Genomic DNA, 24181 nt, shown 5'->3' on the forward strand with positions numbered 1-24181 from the left:
CAGAAATTATAACCCAGGTGTATCACCTCCTTGTTTAAATCCACCAGAAATGCAGTAATGGGCCATAATCTCTTCTCCTCCCTTTTCTCTGCCCCTAACATCTGTCCACACCCCAAAAATAAAAATTTCAAAGCTTTTAACAGAGATAACAATGATACTATGATACTTCCTCTAAATCAAAAGAACTTTGAACTTATTTAGCTACAAAACTCTTCCTAAGGCTGAAAAATTTCCCAACAAGCACGATATATAATCAAATTCCACATCATAATGGTTGATCCTATAAGCAATGAGATCCTGCTGTATAGCACAGGGAACTATATCTAGTCACTTGTGATAGAACATGATGGATAATGTGAGAAAAAGAATGTGTATACACACACACACATATATATGGCTGGGTCACTTTGCTGTACAGCAGAAACTGACAGCAGAACATTGTAAATCAACTATAACAGAAAAAATAAAAATCTTACCAAAAAAAAAAAAAAGAATGGTTGATCCTATAGAGTAACAGGGTTGTACTTTCGTTCTCAGTGTTACTAAAAGAGATCTTGCATCATTTTTATGCTATATTACACACACCCAACAAGATAGAGACACTCCCCTGTAGGGCAGATTTTCTCAAAGTATCTTCTCATGTTGTTTTTAAATCCACACACTCGATTTCTTAGTGTACAGAACTTAGCTATTCCTCACTGCAACTCCATCAAAAACAAACAAATATCTATGTTATTGCTTCTGAGAGGATGAGTTTGTGTGCTGCTGAAGCACAACAATGAGATGAACTGTCACAGGGGTGGGAGGAGGGGTGAGGAGGGAGAACAATCAACATCAGCGGTGAGAGTTAAATCTGTGCGTTTCACCATCGAAGAGCAGTCAATGAACCTATGGACCTGGCTGACTAACTCCTACCTGACAAAACGGACAGTTATTCTTGCTGACTTACTCATAAAAGATCCACACCTTTCAGCTACCATACATAAACCTATCTCATTTGCGCCTTGTATTCTCTCTCCTAACTGGCCATCTAACGCGTTCTAGTCAAACAGCCTCTATCCACACCTCACCTAAAACTTTCTTTCAGTCATCTTCCGGCTTCAGTAAGTGCCTCTCATTCCAGATCCACGTGTCCCCATTTGTCCAGCGAGGATAACCTTCAAAACCAAAACCTGTCCTCCCTTCACCCCTCGTTGATTTCCCCTCACTCTCTATCAACGCCTACTTCCAAGAAGCCAACCACACGCCCTGGCTCGGCACCTTCTTCCCGGGCTCTTTTTTCTGAGCATCACCCTATTCCCATCACTTTCTTGGTTCCCAGATCCGGAATCCCCATCACAGGCCTTTCAGTGCCACCCTCGAATCGAGCACACAAACCTGCTCCTCGGTGAACTACCCAGTCCCACGTTCGCTACCTCTACGCGGCCTCCCCGCCCCAGGCGGCGCCCCTAGGCTCCGCGGCTGCAAATCCGGCCCCTCCCTACGGTCCGGCTCCCGGCCCCAGCCCTCCTGAGGGCGGCGGCCCAGCCAAGCCGCGCAGACACCACTCGGGCTGAAGCTGGAGCCCCCCTGCTTGGGGCAGCCCAGGGTGGGGGCGGGGCGGGATGGCGGGTATCGCCCCCGCCTCGGCCGGGCCTGCCTCCCGGGGTCCCAAGCCCCGGTCTGGGCCAGGCAAGGAAAGGCCTGCAGCCCGCCTCTCCCACCAGGCGTCCCTGCTTCTCACCTAGACGCAGAGGCTCGGGCCTCCCTTTCCTCCTGACGGTCCAGTGAGGGCTCCGCCACCGTCGCGCTCTCACTCGCTCTTCCACAGCCCCCGACCTGCTGCTAAAGAGCGGGGTAGCGGCACGCCCATTGGCTGCGGCCCGCACTCGCGTCAGCCGCCGACCCGTACCTCGGAATGTGACTGGCTGGCGCGGCGCCTCTTTTCCACGTCTTGTCCTGATTGGCTCTCTCGCGCCCCCTTACCAGGAGGACCTCTCACCCTCCGCCTGGCTTCGGCCTCCCACCCCCTCAACCCCGTTTCCATCCGCGCGGGAGGGGGACGCGAGCGGGCGCGGGTGGGACGCGAACCGCCAATGGGAAGACGGAGAGAAGGCCGGGAGGTGGGCTCTTCAGCCGGCCGGCCACCGGGGAAAGTTCAGCCAATCGGCGTGCGCTCCACATCCCGAGCTCGGGAGCGCCCCCGATTGGCCGCTGGCTTGCCAGCGGGTCGCGCCCAGAACCACGCCCGGCCTGCCGGTCGCTTGAGAGCAAGCAGTACCCGCTGGAAAGGTGGGGAGGATGCGGCGAGGCCCGCGCAGGAGACCGTGGGCAGCCATTGTGGCGTGCTCCCGCAACTGTTTACGTGAGGCCGAGCGCGCCTCTTGGTGGGGCTGACTCCATTTGATGAGAGGGGAGCCTTGACTCCGTGATACCCCGGAACCTCCTCGGGATGCCCTTTAGAGAGGCAGCCGGGCGTGCGTCTCCAGCCTGGCGGGACTGCGGGCCAAATGCTTGCGCTTAACACTTCTTCCAGGATAATTTCATACAAAACTTACCTGTGGTGAGAGCAATTAGAATAATGGTTATCTCGTTATCTCGCGGAGTCGGGGGGTGAGGGGAAAATGGAAGAGGCACAAGGGCGCCTCATGGGAGCTGGAAGCCTGGGTGGTAGTTATGAGGTGGTATATGCCTAGATAAAAACTCACCGAGCCTTACACTGAAGATTAGTGCACTCACCAACTTTGTGTATAATATCTCAACTTTTTTTAATGATAAAAGGATTTTGAGGAAAAGTCAGCAATAACGTTACCATAACCTTAGATTCCATGAGACACCAAACAATCCCACTAGGATTTAGCTAGATATCATTCAAAAACTAGAAACCATAGTAAGAAAAAAAAAAGGGATTGTGAGATTTAAAGTGCGTGAAAGCAATTAGCACAATATTGTGAATCAGTTGTACTTCAATTTTTTTAGTTTAAATTTAAAAATGAGTGAAATCTCCTGTGCTAAGATGGTTCAGAATGATTTTTAGAGCTCGTTTCAGGACCTGACACTGTTAGGACAAAAGCACCCATGGTGCTGCACCCAGTTGGGAACCACAAAAGTTTACTGATCTCCCTTCTTTGTGGCTGACCTAGGTTATGAACCTAGGAAACTTTCTGCTACCATGGCTTCTGCCTTGGAGGAGCTCACAGTCCAGCACCTGGGTTATCTGTGGGGTATTGGTTCCAGGACCCCCCACAAATACCTAAATCCACAGATGTTCAGTTTCCTTATATAAGATGGCCAACCCTCTTTCTTTAAAGTGCTTGTTTCTGAACTTGGCATATCAAGTTAGGTAAGACAGCATTTTCCACAAAGCATGGGGTGTAATAGGGAGACAGACATAAAGAGATAATTCCAGTATAACACAGGATGAGGGGATACATATAAACGGGATCTAGCCCAGACTAGGGAATTTAGAGGCATCTTAAAGTTAACCACTTAAAATTTAACCACAGTTTAAGTTATCCACCACTAACATAGGACTATGCACATCCTCCCATATACTTTTTTTTTCTCCCATATACTTTAAATCATCTCTAGGTTACTTAAAGTACATAATACGATGTAAATGCTAGGTAAGTAGTTGTAAATACAACGTAAATGGTGTGTAAAAATTGCTGCTGACAGCAAATTCAACTTTTGCTTTTTGGAATTTTCCTGGAATTTTTGTCTTTTTTTTGTTTGTTTAGAGCTGCTCCCCCAGCATATGGAAGTTCCCAGGCTAGCGGTCCAATCAGAGCTAGAGCTGCCAGCCTACGCCACAGCCACAGCAATGCCAGATCCGAGCCACGTCTTCGACCTACACCACAGCTCACAGCAACGCCAGATCTTTAACCCACTGATTAAGGCCGGGGATTGAACCGACAACTTCATGGTTACTATTCGGTTTCGTTAACCACTGAGCCACGACGGGAACTCCTTTCCTGAATATTTTCAGTCCACAGTTGGTTGAATCTACAGATAAGGAAACTGGGGATACCAAGGCTGGACAGTCATTCCAGAAGGAGGGTACAGAACATTCAGCTAACATAGATGCCAGTGTTGAGGGATGAGTCATTTCACTAGGTTAGGCAAGATGTGTGTGCTTAAAACCCGGTGCAGTAGCAGAATTCTGAAATACCCAGAGTCAGGTGAAACTCTTCTTGGCCTTAGTCAATAATATTCCGAAAACAAACAAAAACTCGGGACCAAATTCTAGCCTGTGAAAGGGCATCAGCAGCAAAACAGTTAAAGATTGCAGTCATTTTATTAATTCAGTCATTAAGTTGTTCAGTTTAGGTAACTACCTTTTTTCAAAGTACTTGTCCTTGAACTAAAGACATAAAGTTAGGTAACACGGTATTTTCCACACAGCATTGGGTGTCATAGGGAAACAGACATAAACAGATAATTTAGAGGTATCTTCTTAAAAGATACAGAGCTAATTAACCGCTGCTAAGCCCTGAAAATTGGGCTGCCATATGTTGGAATCATCTAGATTGTAACTTTATTCAAATATGAAACATCTGTATGTATGTACTTTTGATTCTTGCTATAGAAACAGTTCTGTAAATTATACCAAGCCAACTATTAATAGTTTACAGCCTAAAGATACCATGTACTACTCATAAAATACATATGAATAGATACCAAAAACACATATGCTGCACATAAAGTAGTTATAGCTATTTATGAATCCCTCAGACTTTCATAGCTTATTTAAAAACAGAAGATAAGTAAAGGCAAGCATTAATTTTTTTATGCAAATACACCTCTTCCTGCTCTGAGGAAATACTTTTCCTATGGTATGTGTCATTTTCTAACTCATGGTATATTGTTCTGTCAGTGCTAATAACTGTGTTAATAATAAACGCAGTTAAGGTTCTTCATTCCATCTTCACAATAACCCTGTGCAAATACTCATCTATTCATCTGAATTTTATACCAGAAAAAAATGAGGCACAATGAGACAAGTAACTTGCCCAAAGTCACACAATTGTTAGGTGGAAGAAGTGGGATTGAAATCTTGTTCTATTTGACAGCAAACTCCACAGTTGTTCTACAGTGCCACACTTGCCTCCTTCAAAACAAAATCAGGTCATTTTGCCTTGTCCTCATAAATCTTTGTTTTCCCCACAATGAATAGCACAGAATCTTACTCAAGGAATTAATAACTATTTTCACCAGGCTTTCTCTTTACAGATTTTATGACAAAAGAGAGTATGAACTATTGCTTTTGTTGTCTTTTTTTTTTTTTTTAGGGCTACACCTGCTCTATATGGAGGTTCCCAGGCTAGGGGTCAAATCAGAGCTTCAGCTACCAGTCTGCACCACAGCCACCATATTGCTGGGTCCGAGCCACATCTGTGACCTACACCACAGCCCACGGCAACACCAGTTCCTTAACCCACTAAGCGAAGCCAAGGATGGAACCCGCATCCTCGTGGATATTAGTCGGGTTCCTTAACGCTGAGCCACAAGGTGAACTCCCCAGTGTGAACTATTTGAAAGTAACGATTTCATATTAATGTTTCTTTTAGCAAAACTGAAGGGAACACAACTTTCTTTGTAGTTGCAATGAAGAACTCATTACAGCTATCTAGAATGAGTGCTCACTAGATGCCCACTTTCATGGCATAGAAAGCATTTCAGACAGCTTTTCTCAAGAGAGCCAAATTTCTAGTGACCACAGTTATTCTCTGTAATTCATTTGGTGATCTCTACCTTGCTCTGTATTCAATTATGGCATCCAGAATTGGTCTGCTTTAAACATGTTTTTAAAGCCTGTTATTAAAAAAAAACCAAAAAAACTCTGCTGTTTCTAACATTTCTGCTAGTACATCAATTGTCAATCTGAACAAGTACACACAGGTTTCTGTGGCTTCATTTACTCATCTCTAAAAGGAGGGTGAAACTTACTGCCCCGTATATGTTCTGAGTGTTTGGGGTCTGCAAAATTTAAGTTTGGTTTTCACCTGGAGGTGAATCATCTGACTCTCAGTTATTTAACAGCTTTGATCTATGTGAAGCAACAATGGAGTTTCTATGTTTTTTGCTCTTCTAAAACATTCCTTGCATCCTCACCACTGATTTTCTGGTTCTAGAAGGGTGGCAGAATATGCTACTCCAAAATATGCCACTTTATTATAAGGATTATTTTGAGCTAAAGACACTTAAGATTTAAACAAGTGTAAGAACTTCTAATCTCCCCTTTTCTTCCTGAAAAACAAAGATAAAAACTCCCATGTGAAGGGTGTTCCACTTATACCAAGAGAAATGAAACATCCTTTAATTGAGAATCAAAACCAAGAATATCCTGTATACATAGACTTTGTTAAAATAATTCTTATCTTCCTTTAGCCTCCCATATAATTTAGTTACTTTATCACAACTGCCTTTCTTCCTTCTACCTAGTATAAAAAAAGCCTGTAGATTTTGCCATTTCTTTGAGTCTTCATTTTCCTATGAGAGCTCCTGTGTCATGTAAAACACAGAAATTTGTATACAATTCTGTTAATCTGTGATGTCAATTTAATTCTCAGGCCAACCAAAACACACTAAGAAGATAGAAGTAAAACTTTGCCTCCCCTACAGTTTCTGGTGATGAGTTTTGGATTTCAGTAGTTGGGACATTGACAGATCCAGGGACATCTGACAGAAAGCCAGCAGAAGGTAAGAATTCTTAGACATCAGGAGTTCCCGTCCTGGCTCAGCAGAAGTGTATCTGACTGGTATCCATGAGGACACATGTTCAATTCCTGGCCCCGATCACTGAGTTAAGGATCCAGTGCTGCCAGGAGCAGACACAGCTTGGATCTGGCATTGCTGTGGCTGTGGTGTGGGCCAACGGTTATAGGTCCAGTTCTACCCCTACCCTGGGATCCTCCGTGTGCCATGGGTGTGGCTCTAAAAAGACAAAAAAAATTCTTATATGTCGTCTCTTAAGAATAATCAGAATCTGGAGTTCCCGTCGTGGCGCAGTGGTTAACGAATCCGACTAGGAACCATGAGGTTGCGGGTTCGGTCCCTGCCCTTGCTCAGTGGGTTAACGATCCGGCGTTGCCGTGAGCTGTGGTGTAGGTTGCAGACGCGGCTCGGATCCTGCGTCGCTGTGGCTCTGGCGTAGGCCAGTGGCTACAGCTCCGATTCGACCCCTGGCCTGGGAACCTCCATATGCCGCGGGAGCGGCGCAAGAAATAGCAACAACAACAACAACAACCAAAAAGACAAAAAAAAAAAGAATAATCATAATCTCTCCTTATCTTTTTCCCTTTATAAATGTATATTGTCAGGAGAAAAACATATGTAAAAATTCATTCTTTGAATTGTGACTCTTATAAATTTGGTTCTGTGTACCCATTAGTTATAATCCATAGCCTCCTAGTCTTTCTTTTTGTTGTTGTTGTTTGTTCTGTTTTGTTTTGTTTTTTTTTGTCTCTGTCTTTAGTGGTGTTTGTTATAAGGAGAAAAATCATAAAATGAGGTGTTCCTTTCATCTCATTTCATGTCTGTTGAGCTTGGCTTTGTGACCAGTGAAAATATTTCCTCTGGTCTCTACTAGCTGGACAGTACAAGTGTTGACTTGAGTTAGGTAACCAGCCAAACAGGCTGAAAATCAAGACACAAAATGACAAGCAGCATTCTCTTGTCCAGCTTTGCCAGCTTTCAGGGAAGTTTGTCTTAATGAGAGGTTCAGTCTCCATAAGGAACCTTTGTTGTCTTCATAGTGCTGGGAAGCCATTATCCTATTATCGCCCACCCAGTCAGTGTCACAGATTAGCTTGTCTACAGCTGGAGGCATCTCACATTCCTGAGAGAAACAGGAGACACCCATTTCATAAACAATAAAGCTGTGACAATAAAGCTTTTGCATTCTTAAGCTAACCCTGGGAGTGAGCTTTTTGGGTACTGGGAGGGTTGCATCTTTTGTATTGTCTTTGGGCAATGCCTCTCGTGTCCATAGTTAAGCCATAAAAGTCTTATTGATTTTAAGCTGTAAAAAGACTTATTGGTTTTGAGTCACAATTAAAATAGGGATGCTCTTCAATATTTGGACCTTTATGTCTAAAAGGATTTTTTTTAAGAAAGCCTAAACACCCTAAACAAATACCTTGTTGTTACCTATGAGGAGATCAAAGTGAAAGGAAAAAATTAATAAGGCAATGATAACTCTTATGTAAGTTAGTAAATTTTGTTTCTGTATTTATATCTAACTCATGGCTAAGATTTAAAATGAAAACTATAACATCCCTTTTGATAGCTGTCTCTATATGTCTATGTATATACGCAATATTCTTCTACTGTTGGATGATATTGCCAAAACGTTGTAAAAGAGCTCTAATTGGTTTTAAGAAATAAGTCCTTATATCAGAGGTCCCGTTGTGGCTCAGCAGTAAGAAATACAACTAGTATCCATGAGGATGTGGGCTTGCTCTCTGGCACCACTTAGTGGGTTAAAGCTTCTGGCATTGCTGTGAGCTGCGGTGTAGGGTGTAGATGTGGCTCAGATCTGGCATTGCTGTGGCTGTGGCGTAGACCAGCAGCTGCAGCTATGATTTGACCCCTAGCCTGGGAATCTCCATATGCTGCAGGCATAGCCAAAAAAAAAAAAAATATATATTGTACATATGAAAAAGTAGATGACTATTGGAGTTCCCCTCATGGCTTGGCAGAAACAAATCTGACTAACATTCATGAAGACACAGGTTTGATCCCTGGCCTTGCTCAGTGTGTTAAGGATCCATTGTTGCCATGAGCTGTGGTGTAGGACACGGGTCGGATCTGGCGTTGCGGTGGCTGTGGTATAGGCCAGCATCTACAGCTCTGATTCGACCCCTAGCCTGGGAACCTCAATATGCTATGGGTGTGACCCTAAAAAGACCAAAAAAAAAAAAAAAAAGAAAGAAAAAGTACATGGCTCTAAAAATTAAAAAATGTTTTAGTTACGTGCAGGTGTACCTCATTTTATCCTGCTTCACAGAAACTGCATTTTTTACAAATTAAAAGTTTGTGGGGAGTTCCCATTGTGGTCAGTGGTAACAAACCCAACTAGTATCCATGGGGGTGCAAGTTCTATTCCTGTCCTAATTCAGTGGGTTAAGGATCCATTGTTACAGTGAGCTGGGGTGTGGGTCGCAGATGTAGCTTGGATCTAATGTTGCTGTGGCTGTGGCTGGCAGCTGAGGCTCTAATTCAGCCCCTAGCCTGGGAATTTCCATATGTCATGGGTGCAGCCCTAAAAAGCAAAAAAAAAAAAAAAAAAATTTGTGTCAACCTGGCATTGAACAAATCTATCTACACCACTTTTCTTTCTTTCTTTGCGTGGTTGCCCAGCTATAGTAAATTTTAATACTATATGTCAGTCTTTTTCATAATACTTTATTATCAGTGCCACTTTTCCAATAGGATTTGGTCACCGCATGTTTCTGTGCCCCATTTTGGCAATTTTCACAATATTTCAAACCCTTTTGCCAATAAAAAGATTATGACTTGCTGAAGACTCAGATAATGGTTTACATTTTTTAACATTAGCATATTCTCAAGATATGGACATTGTTTTTTTAGACATAATGCTATTGCATGCTTAGGTAAACTATAGTAGAGTGTAAATATAACCTATATGTACTGGAAAAACAAAACTTTGTGTGACTTTATTGCAGTGTTTGCTTTGTCGCAGTAGTCTTGAACTAAACCTACAATATCTTTGAGATATCTCTGTATTCATAAATTTGCAAATCTATTACAGAATGCTAATATATGATAGTTTACAAGTTGTCTGCTTGCTAATTTTCACTGGAAAATAAAGGTTACTAATGGTTAAAATTTATAAGCAATATATAGAAATAAAACTACTAAAAATATAACATCAAAGGAAACTACTTTGTGCAAAGTACAGGAGGAGGATGAGGTGGGCCTTGGAAGCTCCCAGGGCCAGGGATGGAACCTGCTGCAGAGACAACGCCAGATCCTCAACCTGATGCCTCACAGGAGAACATCAGTGGGATGTATTTTTATATGAAGAGCATACAAGGAACATAGGATGTGTTTCTTTAAAAAAAAAAAAAAAAGGTAATTTTGTCCTAAAGTAAAATGACTAAATGTTCCAGAATGAGAAAGAGAAAAGGAATAGTACAAAATCAAAACAGATATAGAAAATTGCAGAAGATATGTGGAGCAGGAATTTTGTTTTTCAAGGTGAAAACTGGCTAAAATTAAATGCATTTACTTACAAAACTTTTAAAAATAAGCACAAAAATGAACTGATAGAAAACTAGAGTATTTTTCTCTATCAACTTTACAAAGTCTATTAGATTGTCTGCTTTTTTTTTTTTTTCCTTTTTGGCCACACCATGGCATATGGAGTTCCTGGGCCAGTGATCAGATCCAAGCCACATTTGTAACCTAAACCACAGCTGCAGCAACACTGGATCTTTAACCCACTGTGCCCGCCTGGGGATCAAATCTGTATCCCAGCGCTCCTAAGACGCTGCTGATCCCTTTGCACCACAGCAGGAACTGCTAGTATGCTTTTTTAAAACTTCTTAATTTTCGTTTTTGTTTTTGTTTTTCAGGGCCACACCCATGGCATATGGAGGTTACCATGCTAGGGGTCTAATTGGAGCTGTAGCTGCTGGCCTATGCCACAGCCACAGCAACTCCAGATCCAGGCTGCATCTGCGACCTACACCAGAGCTCATGGCAATGCCAGATCCTCAACCCACTGAGCAAGGCCAAGGATCGAACCCACAACCTCATGGTTCCTAGTCAGATTCTTTTCTGCTGCACCACAATGGGAATTCTATAAAACTTTTCAATTTTTTATACAAAAAGTTTAATTTCTCATCCATTTTATCCATTTGGTCTGCTTTTAATAAGAGATAGGGAGTTCCCATCGTGGCTCAGAGGTTAACAAATCCAACTAGGAACCATGAGGTTGCGGGTTTGATCCCTGGCCTTGCTCAGTGGGTTAAGGATCTGGCATTGCCGTGAGATGTGGTGTAGGTTGCAGACACAGCTTGGATCCCGAGTTGCTGTGGCTCTGATGTAGGCCAGCAGCTCCGATTCGACCCCTAGCCTGGGATCCTCCATATGCCGCAGAAGCGGCCCTAGAAATACCAAAAAGACAAAAAAATAAATAAATAAAATTTTTTTCCTTTACCTTTTGTGTAATCTGTCAAGGAAACAGATTCTGTGTCTTATCAAAATAACTTCCTATGCTTCACATTGTCTTTATCAGGTCTTTGATTACTTAGGAAAATACAGGCATACCTCAAAGATATTTCAGATTCAGTTCTTCAGTATTAAAGAAGCTGAGGGTTAAAAAACTTTTTTTTACAACTATTTAACTTTATTTGCCTTTAAAATGTTTTAATTATCACTTTAATTAGATGGAAAACTATGTATTTGTTTTTCAGTTACCTGTGATACTATTTAATCAGGTGTTTTAAACCTTTTGACAATTTTGATGAACTTCCCAAAACCAAATTCAAAATGAAAACTTTTTGACCTAAAAAAACTTTGGGATTTTCCAGATGGCCTCTGGGAGATCTCAAAAGATTTGTTTTTCCTGTCCTCTCTGGTAATCATAAGCTTGTTTTTGAAGTCTGTGAGTCTCTTTCTGTTTTGTAAATAAGTTAATCTGTATCATTTCCACATTCCACATATAAGTAATATCATATGATGTTCATTTTGACTTACTTCACTTAGTGTGATAATTTCTAGTTCCATCCATTGCTTCCAATGGCATTATTTCTTTTTTATGGCTGAGTAATATTCCACTGTATATATTCCACTGTATATATTCCACTGTATATATTACCACATCTTCTTTATCCATTGCTCTGTTGATGGACATTTAGGTTGCTTCAGTGTTTTGGCTGTTGTAACTAGTGCCTCAATGAACATTGGAGTATATGAATCTTTTTGAATTACGGTTTTTTCCAGATAAATGCCCAGGAGTGGGATTGTTGGATAGTATGGTAGCTGCATTTTTAGTTGTTTTTTTTTTTGTTTTTCATTTTTGGGTTTTTTTTTTTTTTTTTTTTTAGTGCCACACCCATGGCATGTGGAGGTTTCCAGGCTAGGGATCCAATCCGAGCTATAGCTGCCAGCCTGTGCCACCGCCACAGCAATGCCAGGTCCTTAACCCACTGAGTGAGGTCAGGGATTGAACTGCAACTTCATGGTTCCTAGTTGGATTTGTTTCCACTGCGTCACAACAGGAACTCCCTATTTTTAGTTTTTTGAGGAACCTCCATACTGTTTTCCATAGCGGTTGGACTAATTTACATTCCCACCAACAGTGTAAGAGGGTTCCCTTTTCTCTGCATCCTCTCCAGCATTTATTGTTTGTAGACTTTTCGATGATGGCCATTCTGGCTAGTGTAACATGGTACAAGAGATTACTGTGTATTGATTTTATATCCCGCTAGTTTACCAAATTCATTGATGAGCTCTAACAGTTTTGTAGGAGCATTTTTAGGATTTTCTATGTATAGTATGTCACCTGCAAACAGCAAAAGTTTTACTTCTTCCTTTGCAATTTGGATTCCTTTTCTTTCTTTTTCCTCTGATTGCCAAGGCCAGGACTTCCAAAACTATGTTGAATAAAAGTGGGGAGACTGGACATCCTTGCTTTGTTTCTGATCTTAGGGAAAATGCTTTCAGCTTTTAACCATTGAGAATGATGTTAGCTGTGGGTCTGTCATACATGGCCTTTTTTATGCTGAGGTAGATTTCTCTCTATGTGCATTTCCTAGAGGGTTTTTATCAGGCATGGGTGTTGGATTTTGTCAAAAGCTTTTTCTGCATCTATGGGAATGATCACATGCAATTTGTTAATGTGGCGTATCACACTGATGGATTTGCAGATATTGAAGAATCCTTGCATCCCTGGGATAAATCCCTCTTCATCATGGTATATGATCCTTTTAATGCATTGTTGGACTCAGTTTGCTAGTATTTTGTTGAGGATTTTTACATGTGTTCATCAATGATATTGGCCTTTAATTATCTTGTTTTGAGGTACCTTTGTCTGGTTTTTATATCTGGGGGATGGTGGCCTCATAGAATGACCTTCGGAGTCTTCTTTCATCTGCAGCTTTTTAGAATAGTTTCAGAAGGATAGGTATTAACTCTTCTCTAAATGTTTGATAGAATTCACCTGTGAAGCCATTTGGTCCTGGACTTTTGTTTGTTGGAAATTTTTTAACCACAGTTTTAATTTCAGTACTAGTGATCGGTCCATTCATCTTTTCTATTTCTTCCTCGTTCAGCCTTAGAAGATTGTACCTTTCTAAGAATTTGTCCATTTCTTCTAGGTTGTCCATTTTATTGGCATATAGTTGCTTATAGTAATCTCTTATGATCCTTTGTATTTCTATGATGTCCGTTGTAAGTTCTTTTTCATTTCTAATTTTGACTTGAGCCCTCTCCTTTAAGTTAATACTGCTAAACTGGATAACTATTTCTAGAATTCTAATGGACAAACTGACTCATAAAACTGGTAAACCAAGATCAAGCAAAAAGTAATTGCATATGATTGAATGAACCAATAAGGATGATTATAATTTTATGACTTTTTTTTGTTTAGAGTGTTGGTTTTCCAGATTTAAGAGGACTCCATTTCTCTTTTTTCTTAAGCTATCTGTAAATTTACAGCAATTTGATAGAGTATACCTTTGTAAACAAAAATTAAAATATTCTTTTTCTTCCTGGTCCCTTCAGAATTTGGAAACTCCTTTTTTTACCCCCTGCTTTTTTAGGGCCACACCTGCAGCATATGGAAGTTCTTAGGCTAGGGGTTGAATCAGAGCTACAACTGCCAGCCTACACCTCTGCCACAGCAGCACCAGATCTGAGCCACATCTGTGACCTACGCCACAGCTCATGGCAATGCTAGATCCTTAACCTACTGAACAAGGCCAGGGATCAAGCCCACAACCTCATGGATACTAGTCACATGGGAACTACCAGAATTTGGGAACTTGTAAGAAATATTTTTATTCATGACAATATAGTTATTTACATATATTCAGTAACAATCTGCTCTCCTTAGCACATAATTAGAAACATTGCTCATATTATCAAGACTTTGACTATAATGTCATGTTTGATAATGATGTACATGTAGTCAAATATGACCAGATTTAAGAAACTAAAATTGACTTTTTGAAGTCAATGCTTATAAAGTCCTTTGAGGAGTACCAATTGTGGTCCAGTGGGTTAAGGATCCAGTGTAGTTTCTGTGAGGATGTGGGTTTAATCCCTGGCCTTGCTCAGTAGGTTGAGGATCTAGGCATTGCTGCAAGCTGTAATGTAGGTCACAGATGTGGCTTGGATCCAGTCTTTCTGTGGCTCTGGCATAAGCCTGCAGAGCTACATCTCCGATTCAACCTCTGGTCTGAGAACTTCCAAGTGCTGCAGGTGCAGCTGTTAAAAAATAATAATAATAAAGTCCCTTGAAATATCAGTCTGATACCTTGCTTATAGGGCTCCCAGCCCTGCAGGTGAGTTAACAAGGACACTACCTGGAAGGCCCAGGAACCTTAAGGTATATTAGGTACTTTAAGAAAAGAGGAGTTCACCATAATCTATGGGAACTGCAGGCGGTCTGATGGTGAATTATTGGCATGGCTTCTTAGCCTTTACAGGTTTTTAAAGGTTCAGTATAAAATTTCTTATTAAAAGTTCCAGCAAAGCAGACTTTAAAATAGCCTATGTGGGGAGTTCCTGTCATGGCTCAGTGGTTAATGAATCCAACTAGGAACCATGAGGTTGCAGGTTCGATCCCTGGCCTTGCTCAGTGGGTTAAGGATCCGGCGTTGCCATGAGCTGTGGTGTAGGTTGCAGATGCAGCTTGAATCACCAGTTTCTGTGTCTCTGGCATAGGCCGGTGGCTACAGCTCCAATTAGAGCCCTAGCCTGGGAACCTCCATATGCCACAGGAGCGGCCCTAGAAAAGGCAAAAAGACAAAAAAATTAAAAAAATAAAAATAAATAAAATAGTCTATGTGATAAATCACTATTCTTGCTGCACTTACGTAAATAAACAGGCCAAGTTTAACAAGACTAAACTTATTTTAAAATAAATAGCCTTATTGCAGTTATGCTGAATAAAAATGGAGTTGATGCTAGAGAAAAAATTATGTTTCAATGAAAAACTCTAATACTTATGATTATTAGATTCTAGCTGTACTCACTGTCTTTGAGGTTTTGTTATTTGCCTGTAAGCTAGTCTGGACCCTGAATACTTCTAGTGTCCTCCAGTATATGGCTACAACTCTCCAAATTATCATTTCCAGTTTTTCTCCCACCCTTCTGACTTGAAATCACTACAAACTAAAACCACTCTTTCCCTCAAGCCCTACAAGCCAAAGCTAGATGATTTGATATAAACTTCAGAAAGATCATAGCAAATCATTTATAAACAACCTTTGTGCCTTAGGGAACTTTGGGAGATCACTGTAAGTTAATAATTGCTCAAGAAAGCCGTCAGAACAAGGCAGGCTTGCTTGACTAGTGGAGGTATGAGAATTGTCTCAGGTCGTTGGGTGGGGGATGGGATGAATCCAGCATTCGGATTCAGACCAAGGGCAGGAGTTTGAGGACCACCGTTCTGCTGATTTGAATACACACCTTACTGGATGCTGAGGAGGATCCTAAGGAAAGAGGAAGAGGCGGTCTGACCCCCACTTCCCTTGGATAATAAAACTGTAGTCCCCTGGACCCTTGGGGCAGAGCTTCTGTGCCTGCCTGCTTGCATCTCTCACAAGGGTCCTATCCTAATAAATCTGTTTCTTGCCTATCACTTTGTCTCTTGCTGAATTCCTTCTTCATGGAGGCAGGAAGAACCTGAACCTCAGTGAGTTCAGACACTGGGTGAGTGATTTTAATTTAAAACCACCGTGAGTTTAAGTCCCAGTCTGGGTTTAGGATGTGTTCAAGTCTCAGCATGTGGGTTCAAGACCCAGTCTGTGTTTTGGCTAGCTTCAGGCTGTTAGTGCTGTCAGTTTCAAAGGTAGACATAAAATTTTGTCTTCCCTCCATTCTCAATTGCCTCCTCTAGAACTTGTTTATTGATAACAGTGTTCTGGTGTTACATAGCTCACAGGTGTTAGGAGGAAGAGGGAGACTATTTGTAACATTTCTTTAAATACCATCTGCTGTCTTTTTTCCAAGTGTCACTGTGAAAAGAAGTAACCATCTTGCTGGTCAGTTGTTCCCCCATCTGATCAGATGGTCATATTTCCTTCTTTTGTGTGTGGCATTGTCATTGGAGCTCATTTGGGGGGATAGTAATAACTCAGTGGAACCCTGAGACCTGGAGATTATTCTTTTTCTGTCTTTTTTTCTTTTTCTTTCTTTTTTAGGCATTTGTGCCTTTTATTCATCAGTCAGAATAAAGCTGCTGCAGATCCCCAGAAGTGGGGATCGCTAGTTCATTGTCTGTACTCTTAAAATCACAGCAAATCCAAGGTGTAAGCCACAGACTCTGACTTCCCTATTTCCTGCTCTTTGGGTGGTGCTTTTTGAGAACTATGCCTAAAGTCTCTTAAGATCAGGATCAGCTTCACCCTTGTACTTCTAAGCAGAGGCCTCCTCCCTGAAACATTTGAAAGAAAGGACCTGAACTGGGAGCACTTAGGGCAGCAAACCACACCTATGTGTACAAAAAATTCTCACTGTTTACAAATGTATGACTCTTTAAGGAAATAAACATTTGACTCAGTCACTGGTCTCTTATTCTCCAGGAGAGAACAGTGCCCAGATTGGTTTCTCCATAAACAAAGCCATTTAATCACTGTTTTGTGGTATTTATTAGAGCAGCCAATTGTAGGTTTCTTCTAATAAATTAGGTCATTGGTTGGCTTTAGAAGAAGAGAAACGTAATTAAGAGTCCTACCTCTGGCACTGAAGAGCTAGATGTAGAATCCAAGTGCTACCACATAATAATTATGTGACCTTGGGCAAGTTAGGCACCCTTTGGGCCTGAGCGTCTTGGAGGTAAAATGGTAACAGCAGAAATAGTACTTACTTCACAGGTGTGCTATCAAGCTCAATGAGTTAGTGTTTTAAAGCATTTTAGCAAGGTTTCTGGCACAGGTAAGTCCTATCTAAAGAGTTACCTTTGTGATTGTTAAATCCTAAGGTTGGAACAAATAGAGTGAAAGACTTCCCAGAACCAATAATAAAGTCTTTCTTCTATTTTTTTAAAAGATATGCTAATATGCCAAACATTTTATACATATTATTTTCAAACCCCACAACAAGGTAGGTCCATTTTTTAGACAAAGAAGTGGAAGCTTAGGGAATTTAACTGCCTAAGAGCACATAACTGAGTAATGGAGCCGAGAATTCTAGACAAGTATATCTGATTCCAAAGCATGTGCAACATCGTCTCCTCAAACTTATCCGGCCATTCATGGTTTTCATGACTCAACTCTAAATGCTCTGTGTCTTTATATCACACTGTTTTAGAACTGGTCTAAGAGTCATTTTGCCCATCTCCTCTGTCTTTCACAAATAGGAAAATTGAGATCTTAAGATGTTAAGTGGCTTTCCAGAGTTTACCTAATGACTGTTAAGTAGCCATTGAAAACCACTGAAGCATTTGCTGGTAAGGAAAGGAATGAACAGTTATGTATGTTGCTTACCACAGTGCCTTTCACAGGGTAAGCAATCAACACTAGCTATTATAACAATAATGTATTCATTGATTTATTCACTGACTCACTTAACATTTGTTAGGCATTTCTGACAAGTTAACCTCCTGGGAATGCAAAAATTGACAGGATATGATTGTTTGTTTGGGTTTTTTTTTTTTTTTCTGGCCACACCCATGGCATTTGGAAGTTCCTGACCCAAGGCACTGCAGTGATAATGCCAGATCCTTAACCTGCTGTGCCACAAGGGAACTCCAAGATATGTTTCTTTCTGAATCTCACACTGGTTATTCAGTGTGGCTTTTGAGCACTTGAAATGTGGCCAGTCTGGATTGGAATATGCTGTAAATATAAAAAATACACACGGAGTTCCCGTCGTGGCTCAGTGGTTAACGAATCTGACTAGGAACCATGAGGTTGCAGGTTTGATCCCTTGCGTTGCTCAGCGGGTTAAGGATCCAGTGTTACCGTGAGCTGTGGTGTAGGTCACAGACGCGGCTCGGATCTGGCGTTGCTCTGGTATAGGCCGGCGGTTACAGCTCCAATTAGACCCCTAACCTGGGAACCTCCATATGCCACGGGTGCAGCCCTAGAAAAAGGCAAAAAGACAAAAAATAAATAAATAAAATACACAGAATTTTGAAGACTTTAGTACTGTAAGGTAAGATACCTCATTAATAAATTCTATATTAATTACATGTTAAAATGCTAATATTGGGGGTATATTAGGTTAAATTAAAATATTTAAATCCTTCTATCTGTTTCTCTTTTCTTTTTTAATGTGGCTATTAGAAAAATTACCTGTGGCTTGTATTATATTTCTGTTGGACAGCATTGGTCAAGATGGCAAAAAAAGATGAACATAATAAAATATAAGTGCAATGAGAGGAGTCACTAGAACATCTGTGGGAGCACAAAGGAGAAACTGCCTAGGAGTCAAGAAACACTTCACAGAGAAGGTAATATTTGACTTGAATCCTGAAGTATAAGTAAGGATGTTGTCAGATGCGTATTTTCCAGGCAGAAGGTAAACATATAGGATGTCGCATAAACATGATGAAAGAGTGACACATTTTCAATTTGGTGATGGGAGTTTGGGAAGGGAAGAGCAGAGATTTAGATGGCCATGACTTGGGCAGTGGTAGTGGGATCCATAAGACAGAGCTACAAAAGATACCTCAGAAGTAGAACTGACACAACCTGGTTAACTCATGTCAGGGAAGCAAAGAGAGACACCAGTTGTGTTTGTACATGGCTACATGGCAACGTTTCCTTCTCTTTGTTCACCAAATGTTTATTGAAAGCTTACTTATGTGCCATGTAATAGATAGTGCTTAATGGGCTCCTGGTGACTGTCTTAACCTTATGTGATTATGTTTTAAACATTTATAAGGTTATCAGAAAATGATAAATTATTAAATCCACATTTACCTAATGGCCCACTAATGAAACTTTTACTTCTGGGGAATAATCTTATTTTCAGGGACCTTAAACAGTCAAAATCTTGAGCTAAGGTAGAAGTGGGGATTCCTCAACTAATGACAGAGTCAGAGTAGGAATCTGATCCTTGAGGGGTGAGATCAATCCAGAAATCGGCAGGTGTAAAGTCTGGTCATAGAAAGTTTAGGAGTGGATGTGAAGAAACAGGAAATCCTTCATAAACTGCTTGCACTTTGAAAAGCAGTTTACAATAGAATTGAAAATGTGCATTTCATAGGACTTGGCCATTAGAGTTCTGTATCTCTGAACACTGTTCTGCAAAGCAAGACTCTTGCACACCAGGCATGTGGGGGAAGAAAGCATGTGAGGAGCTTCTATAGAGGTATTTTTAAAATACGTATATATGCAGAAATGAGGTTAAGCTTTACTAAAATTTAGTATAAGGATTAGAAGCTGGTGCTTTTATTCAGTCTGTACATAGTTATCGTACAGATGTTGACAACTCCCAGATTTAAACATCCAGGCTTATCTTCTCCCCTGAACTTTGCCTTCTTAATACCTTCACTTGGAAATATGTGATTGCATTGAAAAGACTGGAAGAATAGGCAGTTAATAGATTATTTATTAGTAAAAATAAATGAATCTAGAGAAAGGAGTATATGCTTTATTTAGGTTTATCAAGGTAAATGACAGAATTCCAACTTGAGGTGCTAGAAGCAAATCTTCCCTCACTACCATTCCCTGGAGGTACCATTCTTCCCTCTGACAGTGAGAGTGGACTTGCGAAATCACTGGCATTGGTACAAGAAGAGCATGGTGGTGAAACAGTGTGTGGGATGGTTGAGGAGCAGGGAGGATAAGGGTTGACCAGAGGCTGAACCATGAGGCAAAGAAATTAGTGTAACAGATTTATACTAAAAGAAAGTATGTCACGGAATGATAGAATTAGGGTCAGAAGATGTATTGGAGTGGAGTTTGCCCTTTCTCCTTCTCATAAAATCTCAACTCTTTTAAGTTCCCAGTCCAGTCAGCCTTTCTTGACCATAAGGGTAGTATAAAAGTTAGAAGGGGGTGTAGGAAGTGGTGAATGTGTGTTGAATAAATACCATGGCAACAGCAGGTTGGGATTTTTTTCCCCTTCCATACTTGCTTTCCCCTTCACCTCTCTTACTGGGGGCACAGTATGGAAAGGGGGACCAGAAAGGACAGGAAAACCAAGTCGAACCCTAGCAAGGATCAGCCCACAGAGAGAAGAATGAGGAGGGGTTAACTGCTCCTCCACAGTGTAGAGTGTAAAGGGAAGGAAATTTCCCACTCTCCTCAATCCTGGGAAAGAAATACACAGAGGCAAGCATTTCAAGGTCCAGACTTGTCTGTAGTAATAAGAAAGATTCTCTCAGAGTTCCTGTCATGGCTTAGCAGAAACAAATCTGACTAGCATCCGTGAGGACTCGTGTTTGATCCCTGGCCTCGCTCAGTGGGTTAAGGATCCGGCATTGCCGTGAGCTCCGGTGTAGGTTGCAGATGTGGCTCAGATCCTGCATTGCTGAGGCTGGCAGCTACAGTTCTGATATGACCCCTAGCCTGGGAACTTCCATATGCCGTGAGTGCAGTTTATTTATTATAAAGGGTTTATTTATTATAGAAATCACACACACAATTATGTATAGTAAAATTTGGGCAATGAAGAGGAAACAAATATTCAGTAACCTTACTTTTCATTCTGACTTACATAGGAAGGTGCTCTGCATGGCTCTACTGACTTGACTCACCAACACATTGCAGTTTTCAATATAGGATTTGGTGAACTTTGAGTGGTAAGGAAAATCTCTCGATTACAATAGTTACTAAAAGTTATTGACAACCAGATTAGAGTTATGTTGCCCAGAAGAACTTAAAGTTCAAGGAAAAATTTTAGAAAGGACCAAAAGTAAGAAAGGAGACCTAATACTTGAAATTCAAGTGACGTTAGTATTCTCTTCATTTCTGGAAAGAAAAGTGGCAATTCAGGTTACAAGGGCCTTCAAACATAAAATGATAAGGAAAAGCACAAGTAATGTACACAAAGATCAATGATAAATTAGTAATACAGAAGGGAGAGAATTAGGTTCCTTTCAACACAGTAAAAACCTTGTAGAGGCTGAATTCTGGAGTCATTGTTTATTGGTATTATGCCCTAATTTTTCCAGGCTGCAGCCACAACTTTTACTTAATAAACACATAAAGGGGCTAAGAGAATCTCACTTGTGAAACTGGTATTCATGTTATTCAAGAAAGTGAAAGGGGAGTTCCCTACATAGCACAGTGGAAACGAATCTGACTAGCATCCATGAGGACGCAGGTTTGACCCCTGGCCTTGCTCAGTGGATCAGTGATCTGGCATTGCCATGGTGTAGGTCAAAGATGCAAGTTGGATCTGGTGTTGCTGTAGCTGTAGTATGGGCCAGTGGCTACAGCTCTGATTCAACCCCTAGCCTGGGAACCTTCATATGCTGTAGGTGCAGCCCTAAAAAGACACACACACACACACACAAAAGAAAGTAAAGGGGATGGCAAGATAGCAGAAATATCTTGGAGTTCCTGTCGTGGCTCAGTGGTTAATGAATCCAACTAGGAACCATGAGGTTGCAGGTTCGATCCCTGGCCTTGTTCAGTGGGTTAAGGATCCGGCGTTGCCACAAGCTGTGGTGTAGTTTGCAGACGCAGCTCGAATCCCGCGATGCTGTGGCTCTGGTGCAGGCCGGCAGCTACAGCTCCAATTAGACCCCTAGCCTGGGAACCTCCATATGCCATGGGAGCGGCCCAAGCAAATGGCAAAAAGACCAAAAAAAAAAAAAGTATCTTGTATATAGCAAGTATGGTGTTCCTAGAGGTATTGCTGGGAGAGCTGTTTGCTGGGAGACTTAATAGGATGGAACAAAAACATGGATAAAAGAATGCTGGACGTCTGATTTATAACTAAGGGATATATATATATCTTTCTAGTGATAGTGTGCTCGTGTGCCCTGTTCACTACATTCCTTTCCCACGACCACACAGTCCCTTGTAGACTGAATTAACAATCTAAAAGTTGTTGAATAGGTAGGGAATTCCACCCAAAGGATACTGTTAGACCTGGGACATATTTCAGCTAGCTCCAGGCCTGGGGAAATTTTCTTGACCCACAGAGAAACATTTTTGTTGTATTAGACACTCTGTCGGAATTTGCATTTCAGAACTACCTTGTACTTTTGGAATAACTTTAGATTTACTGAAAAGTTGCAAAGATAATAAATATCAAGAGTTGCCGTGTACCCTTCACTGAGCTTCCCCTACTGATAACATCTCAACACAAACATGGTATAATGGTTAAAACTAAGAAATTAACATAGGTATGGTACCATTAATCATGGACTTTTTTTTTTTTTTTTTGGTCTTTTGTTGTTGTTGTTATTTCTTGGGCCGCTCCCACGGTATATGGAGGTTCCCAGGCCAGGGGTCGAATCGGAGCTGTAGCCACCGGCCTACGCCAGAGCCACAGCAACGCAGGATCCGAGCCGCGTCTGCAACCTACACCACAGCTCACGGCAACGCCAGATCGTTAACCCACTGAGCAAGGGCAGGGACCGAACCCGCAACCTCATGGTTCCTAGTCGGATTCGTTAACCACTGCGCCACGACGGGAACTCCTTTTTTTTTTTTTTTTGGATAAATAATTCATTAAGTTATAAACCCAAAAATTGCTTTAGAAAGACTCATTTGGGACTGAACTATGGGACTGTTCTATCCCCCCTTAATAACATCATATCAGAGTAAGATACAGAAAACTTTGTTGCAAAGCGAAGATTTGTGTTTAATCTATTATTTGCTGTTGGTGAGAACTTTGTGGAAAGAGTAAGTCCCAGAGCAGTCGATAAGAGTGCTGCTTGTTTAGACATTAGAACACAGCCTTTGAATGTCAAAAATGGTCTATTCAGATTAGATGTCTGTCTCTAGTGGCTCCTTGACCTTTTTTGGCCAGTCTCATGTCCTTCTAGAATTTTCTGAGAACATGGTGAAAACTATGGACCTATCATCCAGAAAAATGCATGAACGAACATCCACTTAAAATGCTGTGTATAATGGGAATGTTTCATGAACCTCCTCCCCCTGCTCGAAGATGAGGCCCATGGGTTCCAGGTTAAGAGTCTTTATCTAAAGATTAGTATACACTTAATCAGTGTATTTTACTATAGAGTTAAATGGTGCATGTGTACATTGTGATGGTTAATTTCATGGGTCAGCTTGGTTAGATTATGTGCCCAGTTGTTTGATCAAACAACACTTTGGGTGTTCTGTAAGGGTTTGTTGTTGTTATTGTTAACATGCGATTAACATAATAAAATCAGTATATTTCAAATAAAGCAGATTACACTCCTAATGCCATAATGTGATTGGGCCTCATTCAGTTGGTCCTAGGCCATAAGAGCCAAGACTGAGGTTTCCTGCAGGAGAAGGAGTTTTCAAGTCTGCATCATAGAGGCCCTGCCTGAGTTTATTGCCTGCTGACCTACAGAATTCTCAAGACTGCAGCATCAACCTGAATTGCTAGGCTGCCAGCTGGTCCTACAGATTTCGGACTTGCCAACCCTCCCAACTATATGAGACAACTCCTTAAAAGACACACACACGCACACGACCACATCTCACATATATGAAAATCTCTTGTTGGTTCTGTTTCTCTGGATAATATCGACTAATGCATATGTCAAACTGTAACAAATACACACTGAATTCCTATACAAGTGTCCAATTTTCTTGCTATTAAAAATGACGAAAACTTCTCAATCATTTTTTTAGGTACTGCCTCAGTTTTGATCTAGTTTTGATTCCTCTCGTCTTTGCATTGTCCAAGTCCTGTAGATGATCTTTGCGTTGTCTCATGCTGTTCTATTGCTGCTATAATGAACTATCCCAAATTTAGTGGCTTAAAACAACTTAAATGTATTATCTTAACAGTTCTGGAGATGGAGTCTAAAATGGGTGTCAGCTGGGTCGCATTCTTTCTGGAGGCTCCAGGGAGAAGCCATTTCCTTGCCTTTTCTAGTCTG

The 24181-nt window shown here is 41.2% G+C and overlaps 2 protein-coding genes across 3 annotated transcripts in view; one reads left to right on the top strand and one right to left on the bottom strand.

The window, feature by feature from the left end:
* FAR1 (fatty acyl-CoA reductase 1) overlaps window positions 1-1871 on the bottom strand; it is a 71311-nt gene extending 69440 nt beyond the window's left edge. For both annotated transcript variants that reach the window (XM_047776239.1, XM_047776240.1), the window contains exon 1: window positions 1724-1871. The gene's annotated coding sequence lies outside the window, so the exon portion shown is untranslated. The remainder of the gene's footprint in view (window positions 1-1723) is intronic.
* On the top strand, window positions 1605-23899 carry LOC125124509 (uncharacterized). Its single transcript, XM_047774608.1, has 4 exons — window positions 1605-1671; window positions 1768-2542; window positions 6552-6681; window positions 23540-23899. The coding sequence occupies exons 1-2, from the start codon at window positions 1605-1607 to the stop codon at window positions 2346-2348; spliced, it is 648 nt and encodes a 215-aa protein (XP_047630564.1). The 3' UTR covers window positions 2349-2542; window positions 6552-6681; window positions 23540-23899.
* Window positions 23900-24181: the final 282 nt, after the last annotated feature.

This window comes from Phacochoerus africanus, chromosome 4 (assembly GCF_016906955.1).
Source record: "Phacochoerus africanus isolate WHEZ1 chromosome 4, ROS_Pafr_v1, whole genome shotgun sequence".
Classification (NCBI taxonomy): domain Eukaryota; kingdom Metazoa; phylum Chordata; class Mammalia; order Artiodactyla; family Suidae; genus Phacochoerus; species Phacochoerus africanus.